This window comes from Strix aluco, chromosome 13, assembly GCF_031877795.1.
Source record: "Strix aluco isolate bStrAlu1 chromosome 13, bStrAlu1.hap1, whole genome shotgun sequence".
Classification (NCBI taxonomy): domain Eukaryota; kingdom Metazoa; phylum Chordata; class Aves; order Strigiformes; family Strigidae; genus Strix; species Strix aluco.
The window spans coordinates 17,951,881-17,966,112 of record NC_133943.1 but is presented as its reverse complement, the minus strand read 5'-3'; the positions used below and the strand labels follow the sequence as shown (position 1 = coordinate 17,966,112).

General features: G+C 39.4%; 1 protein-coding gene across 3 annotated transcripts; it reads left to right on the top strand.

The window, feature by feature from the left end:
* Positions 1–1,237: 1,237 nt before the first annotated feature.
* On the top strand, positions 1,238–11,613 carry KCNMB1 (potassium calcium-activated channel subfamily M regulatory beta subunit 1). Of its 3 annotated transcripts, none has more exons than XM_074838413.1 (5): positions 1,238–1,648; positions 6,002–6,110; positions 7,514–7,681; positions 9,116–9,311; positions 11,283–11,613. In XM_074838413.1, exons 3-5 carry the CDS (start codon positions 7,545–7,547, stop codon positions 11,550–11,552), a joined length of 603 nt encoding a protein of 200 aa, XP_074694514.1. In that variant the 5' UTR covers positions 1,238–1,648; positions 6,002–6,110; positions 7,514–7,544; the 3' UTR covers positions 11,553–11,613. The 3 variants fall into 3 exon arrangements, with proteins under 3 accessions (XP_074694514.1, XP_074694513.1, XP_074694511.1); XM_074838412.1 differs by having other exon boundaries at positions 1,239–1,648; positions 6,002–6,246; XM_074838410.1 differs by lacking the exon at positions 6,002–6,110 and having other exon boundaries at positions 1,241–1,648.
* Positions 11,614–14,232: the final 2,619 nt, after the last annotated feature.

The window sequence follows — 14,232 nt, the reverse complement described above, 5'->3', positions numbered from 1 at the left end:
CCAGACTTGGAGCATAGCTTCCATCTATTCAAATAAGTCACCAGTGCACCTCAAACTGAGCCAAGAAACTCTACCACCACCTCCTTCAGTACACTGAGAAACTTCAAAAATGTAATCTGTTTTGCCTGTGGAATCCACGAGTTTTGTGTTAATTTTGCAATAGAACTCCTTAGTGCAGGAGTTAAAAGTTGATCCGTGTGTATTAGCTGTTGGGGCTAAGAAGAGCATGCAGAAGAGACAGCTACAGTTGAAAATTCATGGATTTCAGTCAGCAGGGGTTACCTTGTTTTCCACCTTGACTCCTGAATCACACAGCCGAAAAATCGCTTTTAATAAATTCCTCCTTAAAAGCATGACTTCCTTGAGCCAGAGCCTACATCTTTGAAATATCCAGTCTTGTTTTCTAAGTATCAGAAAAATGATAGAAAACTCCACTCAACCAGATCATATTTTACCTGGGAATAAGTTTTGTTCATAAGGTTCTTTTTCCAACCTTCAAATGTCATTCTTTAAATTTAGCTACATCACTCCTCAAATATTAAAAAATGACTATGATCATAAATCTTTCCAATCTAGATGATAGTAGCAGGCTTCATCTTACTTAGCTTTAAGTGTCTAACAGACAGTTATCTACATCCGAGTTAGCTTTGTGTGCTCTCTTCTGCACCGATAGTAATAGAAAAGGTCCTTTTGGGGGAGATTCATCTGTTATCGCCAGACAGCACGAACTCTCTGAACATGTAAACTTCAAATCTTTTACCAGAAGCAAGCCTAGAAGACCAGCTTAAGCCAAAACAGCTAATTATTAGATACCTAAAAAGCAGTGGGGAGGGGATCCTACCCTTGTTTACAATGCTCAGAACACTGTCAATGCTTTTACTGGATTAACTAATTTTAGTTCCTTTAGTCTCCCAATAAAAGAGTTGTTTTCGCTGAAGAAAAAAACCATTATTTTAGCTCTTCTTCTATGCTGAGTCGTCTGTTTATACGTCCCAGAAGCAGACTTGGGTTTCTGGCTAAAGGAACGTGCTGGACACTAACATATCTATGGCATGATGGATGCTTTGTTCTTGTCTACGGGAATCTGATGTGCAGTCAAAATTTCAGCATCTATTGCATCCAAACTGACCAAAACTAGTGTCAACAAAGCATTCACACATAGCTGTTAATAGCTCAGGTATTAAGAATCAGTACCAGTGGTCATTGATAGTCAATTCCTTAAATCTTACCCAAAAGACCTATCAGATTTCTAAACTAAAAAGCTGTACATAAGGAGTATGACCATAACTTTAATCCACCAGGATTAAATCCCAGACAAATCCACTGGGATATGTGGTAAAGGGGCCCTAGGGTATGAGAAAACAGTCTCTTCACATGTAGTTGGTCTTCGCATTGTGACTTCCTGGTTTTCAGCAATTAATCTCAAAAAGGACAGTGCTCCTTCATACCTTACCATTTATGGTTACAGAAAGCTTCGTAACAGGGGAACTAAGTTAGGAGTTCAGCCACAGCAAACCCAGAGAAGTACAGGAAAGGAAAAAAAAAAAATAAATAAAAAATCCTTTGAGCTCTAAGTTCCACTACTATCCCACGTCTGCCATGTAACAGAAGTTTTTTCATCAGAGAAAGAAGCATTTCATCAAAAACAGTAAGTATATTTCTAAGCAACTGTTTTTCCTTGGGAGCATGCAATAGCTTTTGAGTTTTGAAAAGTACAGTGTTTTTGGAAGCAACAATATTCCTAAATCTGCAGCACTAATGGAGGACAGCCCAGATAGCCCACATGCTACAGAAGAGTCAAATGTTCTCTCTTTTGTAACAGGATGCAATCTGATAATTCTCCATAATTATTAGAAAAATAATAGTAGTATTTTCACAAATTAGAGGAGTCCACAGCCCATATGAGATCATAGCTTTTATTCATTTTAATGGTAAATACACCTTTACTCTTTGGAGTTTCATGGCTTTGGGTGTCCAGCATTCCTTTAGAAGCTGTGGTTGTCTACCTCTAATTAAAGTTTAAAAGAGGAACCAAGCCCTTGAACTCTTTCAGGCTTCCCTGAAATCTACCCTTAAATTGATTCATTCTGTGCAGCCCGGTACTGCACAGAATCCAAAAGCAGCACTCTAAAAAGATTTCAGAGCTGCTGAATTGAACAAGTAACTTCTTTTTTTCTTTTTTTAAGAACCATCAGATTTAAAAGCTAATAGAGTTTCTCTTAAACAACTGCATAGGTTTTTAAACTAAAAAGCTACCTTGTTTAATTCACTCTAGTGTCACATCAGGTAAACAGTTCATTAATAAAGGAAAATGATACATCATATTTTGGAAAATAAATGTAGTTATGTTACACAGTCAAAATACTGCTGTTTCAGGTTTCTAAAACAGCTGCATGAGTACACAGCAGAATCTTTTCTGTGCACATTTCCATCAAGGTTCAGCATTGCCTTATTCTGTAACACACACAATATTTGTGGTCTCTGGTGCACAGAATGTTTTTTAGGTTATGGGTTCTTATCAATTTGCAATGAACAAAACCAGTGTTCCCTGGCCCCTGCATCCCTGGCAAAGGCAGACCTGTTACCAGCAAGAAACACATATAAGTGTTAGAGTAGGAAGTGGAGGGTGGGGAGAGGGGAAGCAAGTGCCAACACAAATGTATTTTTGACTTCAGGCCTGTTGTCCAGGGTGTAAGCAGTGAGGCAGTAAATAAGAAAAGGATGAGGGCAGGATTGAACAGAAAGGAAGAAGAATCTAAGCAGTGTTAAAATACTCATGGAAACAGGTAGGCAAGTGTGAGTGATCAAACTAATACTACTCAGAGGCAGTAGTAAATATGTAATCTGTGCAGCTCTGCCACAGTAGCATAACCAGTACAGAACTCATATTTATAGATCTAAAACTCAAATTGCTCTCTGGTTCCCACACAAAGTACTTGGGCAATAAGCTGGCAATAAATACTATGCTCCTGTTACACACCCAGCAAGGCCAGCAATTTTTATGTGGTCCACACAAGGTGTTTGGAGACTAAAACAAGGTGACTATTAAGTTGGCACTTGACAGGAGAAAGCAAATGGCTCTTTTGTATGCAGAGGCACTAGAGGCCAAAGGGTCCAGGCCTGTTTAAAAACTCTGCATTGCTTTAGAGATGTAGGTGACTTGCAATCACTCCTCTTGGTGTGATGTAGCGTTAGCACTTGATGCTCATCTGAAAGCAATGCATAAATGCTCACAGGAAATTCACCATATGGTGTAGGATAGACCAGCTTAAAAAAATGACTAGCTCACTGTTAATATTTATTCCCAACTTAAATTTGGCAGAAAGGTTTAGCACCCTTTCTTCTGCAAGCGAGTGAGATGAATTCATCAGTGCTACTGACACTGCCATACCCAAGTTAAGAGCAGCCTGAAATAGCTCGAAAGAGAGGTCTCATCTGAACTCATGGAGGTCACAGCACTGGAAACTCCTCAAGAGATAGGGGAGGAGGCGGCAGAGACTTCCCACCAAGTATCAAACATGTCTACTAATCAAAACAGGGGACTATTCCAAACCTGAGCAGATGGTATCCCTGGGTTTATCACCAGCAGCTGTCAACACAGCGTTTATACACTGAAATTGCACAGCTAATATACTGTGTAATTTAACTAGACCAAAAAAGATTAGGGAGAGGGAACATTATTAAAAGATTTGGAGCTTATATTTTCCTAATAATTATGGAGGCACACCACAATCTTCAGTACAAAAGATTTGCATTTAGATTTGCTCTTGAAGGCTGGACTAAAACCCACATTATACACTTCAAGATCTTCCAATTCAAATACACTCAGAGACTTCCTGGGCCAATCAAGTCCTCTGCAGTGCTTCCTTTTTCAAAGGTTTAATGATTTTGTCAGAGGAAACACTTAATTAGCTCTTCCAACATTCCTCCTCATATACATTGACAGAGCTAGGAGACAGAAGAGAAAAAATTTTAATCTGAAAAAAATTAACCTTTTAAACAATGGAGAAATTCCAAATAAAATGTTTTTCTATATGCATGCAGCATAGCTTTGTCTTGACAGATAACGCAAGACTTTCAGCACACGAACATAATATTGATGTATGAAAGGAAAAAAATGCACATGAGGTTTCCTTCACTGCCTTGGATTTCCTCTTAAATTATTCTGCACATACATGAAATAGTGTTACAGATATTTCTGGTCTTTTAAATTTTAAAGTGTAAAAAAAATGCAGCAGGAAGTATGTATTTCAGTTTTAGGGACCACAGCTCATCTGGTGCAGCAACACAACAGTGATGTGAGCACCTTTGATTTACACTGCCTGGGAGACCTAGCCAGTTATTTTTTATGTTTATAGAAGCACTTGGTGAGATATTTTTAGACGAATCTTTCTTGTTAACATTCTCTGCATAATTTATGCATCCTTATTCTCTCTGGGATAGAGCCGACATCTGAACTAGGGGAGCAGAGGCAAACAGGATCACTTAGCAGCCCATGCAGAGAACCAGTGTCAGGCCACCCAGCTGGTGTCAGGACGGGGAACACCACTGCACATAACACTGGGAAAACCTCTTGACCACTGGTGAACATTTACAGTTTACACTTCATGATTTCTTATGTATCATGAAGTCTGGCAGTTTAAGATGATTAGGAAGGATAAGCTTACTGGTACTTCTGCTGAGTATGTGGCTGACATTCAAGCAGACTGATGGGGCAATTACATTTCTTACTAATTCTTTGATTAATAGTCTCAGACTTCCTGTTTTCCATGTAACAAGGGGTCTGATTACCCCACTACTTCTCAGCATAACTGGGACAGCTATGTAAAGGTTATGGTTCATCTAAAATTCAAGACATCAACAGCACTAGGCCACCAGAAGTTTTCCACGAGTCATGGTGGCAGTACCAATCTTTCACTTTTTCATTTTCCCACAGAACTAATCAAAGATTAATCATTGTTACTGTTATGTAAGGATTTCCCATTAACACCACAAGTTTTCACTTCTCTGTCATTAGCTTCCCACTATAAGGAACTGCCACTCGGGCACCACATGTTCTCAGGGCCTGTGGTCCAGGACTGGTGATGTTCCTTTATTCCATTTGCCCCTTTGACCAAGCTGCACAATCGGTAAAGGACAGTCAGTTTAATAGCAATTGGTCTTAAGGTGCTGTGTTGCAGTGTTCCAATATTTTAATTATTTGGGAACTGTACGTTTTTTGAAAATGCTATTTCCACTTTTCCCCCACAGAACTAAAAGAAACAACAGAAGTTTTCAAGGAACCATCACTACCAGCATTTATGCATTTCCTTGTGGGGTGCACATGCCTCTGTGCATGGTTAGACACAAGTATGCAGGCAGTGCGTGAGCACACTGACAGGGCTTGATGCCACATGGTCTGTTTATAGCCCCATAGACCAAGAAAAACACAATACGGCCTTATTTAAGGGTATTAGCTCACATTCTGTAATAAAGCAAAATGCCAGTAAGCAGGTAAGGTTCATCTTATGGCAGTTTCCAACTTAAGACGCTTCTTATAATGCCAGTGAATTATACATGATCATCAGAAAAGCAATTCCACTCAAAATGCTGTACACAAAATTCACAGTGGATATTGATGTTTTATTTAAAGTGGAATTAAATATGGAACTGGACAAAATTCAGTATTCCAACAACAACAACTCCTTTTGTTCCTAGGGGCGCCTCAGAACAGCCTTTCATTTTGACATCACGTCCTAGCAACTTCAAAATATATACTTAAATTCTGTAACGAGCTCTGCGATATGCTAAATGACCAAAGCTGTTTTATTGTCCATAGACTCTATACTTTTGTTAATTAACACCTGAATGTGTTTAGTAGTCTAAAACCAGTAGAATTTCAATGTTCAAATACTTTTTTTCTTTGATCATTGAACAGTCAAAGTAAGGTGCTTTTATACCAGGGAAAACGAGAACAGTAAAGAAAGCATCATTCAAATTCTATTCTCGTTCTTTCTTTCAGGAGCTGATGGTGCCTTTACCTCACCTTTCACCAAACTCAGTGGTGTCCTCCACCCCCAGTAACACCACAGCTCTGCCAGCCTGGGGCAGCTGGGGACCATCTACTCACGGTTAACTCGACGAGCCTACTTGCTAACTTTGGCTTGTGCTTGTCTTATACTGGATCTAAACTTAAGTCTTGCTCTGTTGCTTGGCTGAACACAAGTCGATTTGGGCAGGGACCACACCATCCTGAGAGGCCAGCCAGTAAGCATAACCATTAAGTAGCTGCACGTACCTGAAGCTGAAATCCTGAAAATGTACCAGCTACTGCATGAAGCTGTGCACTGTTGTCTTGCACAGGCAAACAGGACTGAAACCTGTTTCAGCATGTGTGCAACATATTTTCCCTTTCTCCTTCTGTTCTGCTTTCCTCCCTTCTCCCACCCCCTCCCATCTTATCAGTCTTGTCATTTGCCATAACTATGTCGGGCACCATGTTTTCATTAAAAAACAAAACCCCACAAACCTTCAGTTACAGCTGTCAGACACTGGTGATGGGTTGAACTCTCAGCAACCGATACGGCTCATTTATATATTAATCCTAAACATCAGTCGCAATGATTTAATAGCATATGTTTTCACAGCAATTATTTTCAGATTCTCTTTACCAAAGCATTAGCAAGGTAATTTAAAATGCTATTTGGCAAGGGAGCAGGGGGAAAATGCCAGTCACTCCCAAGCTCAGGTTCAGACAGCTCTGCCTGAGTTCCCCCAGTGTTACACCAACACATGACAGTTTGCACTCTCTCACTAGTGCCAACATCAGCTCTGACCCCATGCTTGTGGTTAAACGACAGCAGTTTTAAACTGCTGTGTTTTCTAATCCTGTTCCATTGTGTTTAGTGGCATCATACTACTTCTGTCTAGAAAACAGAGCTTGTCTCAGCTATTGCTTGGACATCAAGTTTTGAGCATCCCTGAATGGACAAGGTCAAACAACAAAGATGCAGAAGTCTGAACTGGGCATCTCAAATGCTAAATTTTAAAGTATTGCAGCTCTTTGAAATAAGAGTGCCACATTTCAGACTAATCCAGAAGAAAAGGTATAATGTAAAAAGGATTCTGTTGTGGGAAGATTTTCCCTTCATGCAGCCCTTACCAATACACAGCACAGCATCTCTTACTTCAGAGAAACAGCAACATAAAACAGACTGAATTAAGGCTGAGGACAACTGGGCTGTTAATAGAACTCTCCAAAAAAGCAATCAGGTTTTCCTACCCCATCTCCTAGCCATGTCCTCCCCACCACCCCGCCTTTAAAGTACTATGTGGTAAATATCACAAAGTAAAAAAAGGAGTCTACTGATAACAAAAAACACAGTAACTTTTTCTTTGGTTCTAGTTTTTGCAAGAATGGGACTGTTCCTCCATGGGATACATTATATTTCAGAAAGTTGTTACACAACCGCAATACCTGTAGTCAATCCTAGTCATATTTTCCCTCTCCTTTCTGTATTTTATTTTATCCTAGAAAGAGATTGTTCAGATTTCACAACTCAATCATGTTGGGAAAAAAGCTGGTGACTGCACAGAAGCGAGGGGAGACAAGAGCCCTGTGCCTGGGACTGGGAATGGTCGCATGCTCCATGATGATGTACTTTTTTATTGGGATCACCATTGTGCCATTCTACACTAAAAGGTAATAACAGCCAGTTGTTTATGAGCACAAAGCTATTTCTTTTTCCTGTCAAATACAATTATTAAAACAGTGCTGAAATATATGTCACTACATTGTACAATAAATAAACAATATGCTCTTGAAGAGCTCATAAGATTTTAAGACAGAAGAAAAAGAAAAAAGTGAGCCAAGAAGTCATCAGGCATTTACAGGTAAGCATGAGAGAGAGGGAATGGATCATCTTCAGGGCTAGAATGAGAACAGACTAAATCAAAACATTTACTATAAAAACATGTAAAATAAAAAACAACTATGCGTATCAAAGTTTGATAATGGAAAGCTAAGTCTTGCATAAATGCAGGGTGGGGGTAAGATTTCCCTGTGCAGGAGGGTGTGTTCTCTTCAATAAAACTATAAAAACTTGAGCAACAGAAGTCATGGTAAAATTGTTCAGCTGAGAATCTGTATCTTCCAAATCAACCATGATAAGAAACTAGAGCCTTCAATAGCCCAGTCTACCACAGCACATGTTGCAAAACACAATGAATACTGAAGAAGTTACTATTACCCACATTTTTATTTCATTTTGCAAGTTCTGCCTCCGCACACAAAATCAATTTGCGAAAAAATGAAGTAACAAGACAGACAGCACAGCTCAGTTTTTCATGCTTGAAGACTTTGATAGAGAAAGCAAGTACATCCACCTCATTCTTCCTGCTAAGAGCACCTTTAAGTTCAAAAATGTTTGAAAAACATTATCTTTAAAACAGAGTAATTAACATTTTTCCAGACTGATTACAAGACATTTGCATATAAAAAGATTAGTTTAAGACCTAGAGAGAGTTTATTTCTTTACTTTTTTGCCACCAAAGTGTACTGCTGTAAGCAAAAGCTTACTATATTATCAGTAATAAAAGAGTAACTCTTGAGAAAAAGGGATAAGTAACAGCAAAAAATGAACTTTTCCCAGACAAAATCCTGCTACTTACTCATACAAAAGGTCCTTGTAATAAAGAAAAGGAGAAGGGGGGGGGGAATATGGGAATTGATCCGAGTTCTGAGAATTACTGAATGAAATTAGTCAAAATATTCCCGAGACATCAAGTGCACTGCACTTCCAAATATTTACTACCATATATTAAAATCCATAGCAATTTTTCTTTCCTGAATAACACTTGAAGCTGATTACAGATGGGGTTAGAATCTAACTTCAAACCACAGAATGCATAACAAACAGCAAAAACAACAACAAAAATGCTTTCCTATGGTAGCCCTTCTCCAGGTGCAGCCATGGATTGGGAGTAGACAAAGTTCACAGCACCAAGACTAAACAGCCATGAACTCCACCCATACCACCACTTGCAGCTGGCACACACAGATGCATCTCCAGCACACGATTCATAACAGATGCTGCTATCGCATTTAAAAGCAATACCTTTTGTTTTGTCTTTGTAGTGTTTGGACAACAGAAACTGTGTGCAAGCTACTCAAAGCCAACATCAAGGACAAAGTTCTCTGCCCAAACAATGAAGCCTCAGAGGATGAGGACATCTTTCCTTATCCCTGTCTACAGGTGTGGGTTAATCTGACAGCCTCAGGACAAGAGGTTATGCTCTATCAGACTGAAGATACACTGGAAAGAAATCCTAAGGTACTTGCAACACAGACTGAATAATCACTCTCTGCTGCCACCTAACACGTTTGAGGAGAAGGGGTGATTGTTTTTAAACCAAGCAGCAGAATAAGAGTTGTTCAGCTTTTACATGTTAATGTCTGTGCTTAGACCAAGACATTTTTTAAAATATTCCAGAAATTAGACAGGTTTGGATTTTGTTTTAAACATCACATCAAACATTAAGTTAATACTTGTTAAGGAATTACACCAACTAAACATGAACATTTAACATTTTTGAACATTGAAAAATACGTAAGTCTCCAAGCTGAAGACCAATGTTAAGAAATAGTTTAAGCTGTGATTTGGTCAGCTGCTTGTTGAATTATCACAGGACAGACCTGAAGTTAAAAACTGTCCAAAGTTAGAGCACAAATCCCAATTTTACTTCCATTTTAGGTTCATGATATGAAGCAGGGAATAAATAAAGCAGAGAAAGGGGAAATGAGGGTGCTGTTGGGAACATGATGCACATTTTAGACAGAAAGGAAAAACATAGGTAATTCTGGAAGATCACCACCCAGAAAATTCACATGTCTTCGGTCTGGTCTGCAACTGTTTCTGGCCAGTATGGCAGCAGAAACCTGTACTCCTGGAGAAGGCAGTGGCACTGTAGTAAGCACCTGTGTAACACAGAGAGGCTGGGTATTGTGGTGGAGGTCCCTTGGTCAGTTGTTTTAGAGCTCTCTTCACCAGAAGATGACTGCAGACCACGTGCGGGACAGAAATGTGGGCGCACAATATTCATTTGGCTTTACAAGTCTGTGAAGGATTAGAGAAGGTAAAAAAAGTAGGGTGTTATCCTTTTGTTCCCATCAGTGCTCCTGCTTGGGAATCAACAACAAGCTCAACATTTTGAGGCTTGCTCCCCCAATCAGAAGTGCTCCTGCAGGTATGCTGTCCCCAGGAAGATCATGTTCAGTTCAGTTCCAAAACCACGAGTATTTCGGAGGCCTTATTCCAGCTCAACTCTCCCTAACGGGACGTAAAGTGAAATTCAGATCTTGCATGCCCAAGACTGAAGCACTTTCAGAATCCAAAACAAACATGCTCAGACTGTAAGTGCTCATCTTCTTAAAGAAATTATATAATTAGAGTTTCACACAGTGCAAATCTGACAGCATAAAACACTTAAAGAGAATTTCACTAGCTAATGCCTATCTTCATAGTCACTATCTCAGAGAAAGCTACATACGATGAAGTGGCCAAGCAGAACTTATCCACTGTACGTTGAAACAAGAGCCTTGTTCACTGCAAAGAGGTGATTTGCTGATTTCCTTCCTACTGTTTGCATTACTGCAAGTACAAGCCTTCAGGTCAGGAGCCATCCCCTTTCTGCCTTGGCCAGTTTCCCGTTTAAAACACCTAAGCATTATTATGTATGTAAAATAATATTGCAGTAAAAAAACTGTTAACAACAACAACGAGAGGGCTTCAAAGTCTAATAGTATTTCCACTTAAGACAAATAACTTTGCTTTATTACTACACGTCAAAACAGTTCTGTGTTACGAGGACAAGTAGGAAGCCCCTTAGAGCCGTGCTTTCCTCTTATTTTTCTACTAGTTACAACCAGAGGTGCACAGTGAAGCAACTTTGTTTGCCTGCACAACTAACACATTTCTGCTATGGTGGTGCCTAGATGCTCTGCTAGGAATCTGAGCTTGGCACTGTAATAATGAAGTCTCAGACCGCAGTTTTATTTTGAGCACATATGTATTATTGGTTTCCAACATTATTCCAATCTGTGAATCTGCACACTAGGGGCATAGACACACTGACAGAAACATGGCAACTGGGTTACAGACATAAGGAAACAAAGATGATCTCCAGGGATGCTAGTTAAACCACCAGTTTCTGTCAGTACTAGCATGTTTGTTTTACTCAGACTTAGCTACAAACCTTGTATTAGAGTATCCATTATAATGAATCACCTTGATTTCTTATTCCAGTGCTCATACGTCCCAGGCAAGTCGGAGAACTCCAATGAAGTTAAAGCACGAATAGAAACAATTGCAAGCAATTTCAAAAAATACCAGACTTTCCCATGCTACTATGACCCAGGAGGAACACGGACCAATGTCATTTTAAGTAGACTTTATCCCCCGGAAGGCCTCCTCTTCGCTTTCCTTTGGCCTACACTCATGTTTACTGGTGGATGTCTCATTATTGTTCTGGTAAAAATTAGTCAGTATGTTTCCGTTCTTTCTGCTTGGCAGTAGAAAATAAATATCTAGCACAGGTTGTTGCAAGATATTAAAATGCCTTTGTTTTGCCTCTCTTTATCTGCATTTTGTGACTTTCAATATACTAGGTGTCATTCCAAGGGCGGGCATTCCAGAAAACTGAATGGCACCCACTATGGATTGCAATCCATGACATGAGGACAAAATATAAATTGATTCCCATGAATGCCTGAAAATACCTCATAAGAACACAGACTGAGTTACTATCTATTGTTTCCTTGGGACTGCGGGGGTACAGTTGCTTTGCAGAGCTACAATTCAAGTTTACTACTAAACTCTCATTCCACATTTTAGACAGGATCCTAATTTTCTGTCTGGTTGAGAGCGGTTGGTGCCAGATCCATTGCCAAATGCATCATTACTGGCAGACACATCCCTTATATACTTCATTACTGATACAGTATGTATTCACAACATACTCTTCTTGTCTGTTGAGAAAAGTTTTGTTATGATCCACAGAGATATTTGTTATCACAGATCTCTCTGCTTTTGGGAAAGGGGAGGGGGAAAACGACTGGAAAACAAAATATACACACATAGAGATTACAAAGTTTGCACTCTAAACATATAACACCAATTGCATTAATGAAATATATGCATAAAGCACGGTGTAAAGAAGCTTATATTAGAAATAAGTTTTTGTATTTAAGTCAAATCTTAGCCTTGCTTTACTTTGAAACAAGCATACCACTCGAGGAGAGCTACCCGCCTGCCATCTGCCTATATTATAGAACAGTTAAGGAAGTCACAATATAAAGAATATGATTGTGTAGTAGAAAACATCCATGATGTCTTACTAGATACAGTAATCTAACGTAACCACAGAAGTTTGCATGCTTAGCACAAAGATATTTCACGAGACACATGTTTATTTCTAGTGCTAAGGCTCTTAGGAGTGCTCCGATACATGTACATAACATTTTCTGTTCTCTGAAAATAACTCCATTTCTCTCAGCCAATTTTCAAATTGCTACTGGACATAGGAGCAAGACAAGATACTTCCTGCATGCTGTATTTGACTGGCACTTGGGATGTAACTAGTACAAGCTTTTTCATCACACAGCTGATGAACCACTTAGTAGCCATCATTCACAGGAAAATTTCAGGGCTTAGATACAAGTTCAAATTCATTCAACTGTAGTGGAAAAAAGTTACTCTAATGTGGTACAACTCTCATTATGACTCAGTAATGTGGTTTATTGTAAGAAAGAGGAAGGCTGAAATATTAACCCATTACATGCATTTTCCAACATTACTAATGGAGCAGTGTCAGAGGTTGCTTTTCATCATGATCAGCAAATCAAAATTAGACCTGGATAGTACAAAATAACCGTTATTAACACCAGCAACACTAATTCAACATGCAAAAACTAGACTGTTATCTACTGGATATCTACAAGACAAAAAATGACCTGTTCTAGTGCCTAAGATTCAGACAGTGTAGGGAGGGGGGCTGTCAAAAAAGAAAGTATTTGCATCTTCATACAACACTTTTGTGAAATGCATCTGAAGCTGTGTGTGTATATGAGTCTAATCTTTCTCATTCAGGAAAGTGAAAGTGCAGCTGGCACAGGTACAGGCATTTTGCGTGACCAGAAGCATTGGATGGGAAGACATCCTGTTTTGTTAGTTCAGCAAAGGCTGAGGCAGGAGTATGGTAACTGCTTAAAAACACGGTAATCAGACAGGGAGGATACCTGTTGAAGCTAACGCACTGTACTGCTACCAAAGGAGGTGAACAAGCTAGCTGTAGACGGAGAGGTTTACTTAATAGGCTCGTTCAAAGCTTTACTCCAAATTTCACATTTCAGCCATTTAAAGAGTTTCCAGTTTGCAAATCAAAACTTGCTCATGACTACTTTACACTCAGTCCAGCAAATCAGTAGCCCCGCCACCTTCTCTCAGCTCAGCAGAGCTGAACGAAGGTTGAATGGCGCTGTTCCTTCCAACGCTAGTCCCTGTTGCCCCGCTCACTTATGAGTCAAAAACTTGTCTCTGAAGAGCAGAAGCTCTTGAACTTGCTGAGCTCAGAACTCCACATGAAGTGTGAAGACCAGGAGCTCCTGTTCCAACTCCCACCTTGGCTTCTTGAGACCACCCCCTAAAGCCACATCCCTCCCTGCTCATAGTTAGCCCTGATAGCAGTAGATAAAAATTTATTCAGAGTTCAAGCTGTATCTCCAGATTTACCTCTACCAAAAATAGAGTTGATTGTTACATGAAAACAGTTATTTCCCTCCAACATATACACATTGCCAGAACATGAAGAAATTTTGTTCTCCAATAAAGTAACATCTCCTATTTGGGCAGGAGATATTCCAAGTGAAAACAGCTGGTGCAGGGGGAAAGCCACAGACAAATTAGGAAACTCCATTGTTTTGGACTCTCACCGAACTCGGCTTCCTCATTTGCCCAAATGAAAGAGAGGATTTAAATGCAAAAAGCCAAATAGTCTAGTGTAGAAAACAAACACAAAAAATGTACAGGCACCACAGAAGTCTCTTCTTGCTTTTAAATAATGCTCTTGAAGTCAAAACGAAGTGTTTTAACCATGTGCCAGGTTGCTGAATTACTCCTGAGCTTTTGTAAACGTTTTCCTATTCTTTTTCCATCTCCAAAAGTTGTAATTCACTAGAGTGAAGTTTTAATAACACTC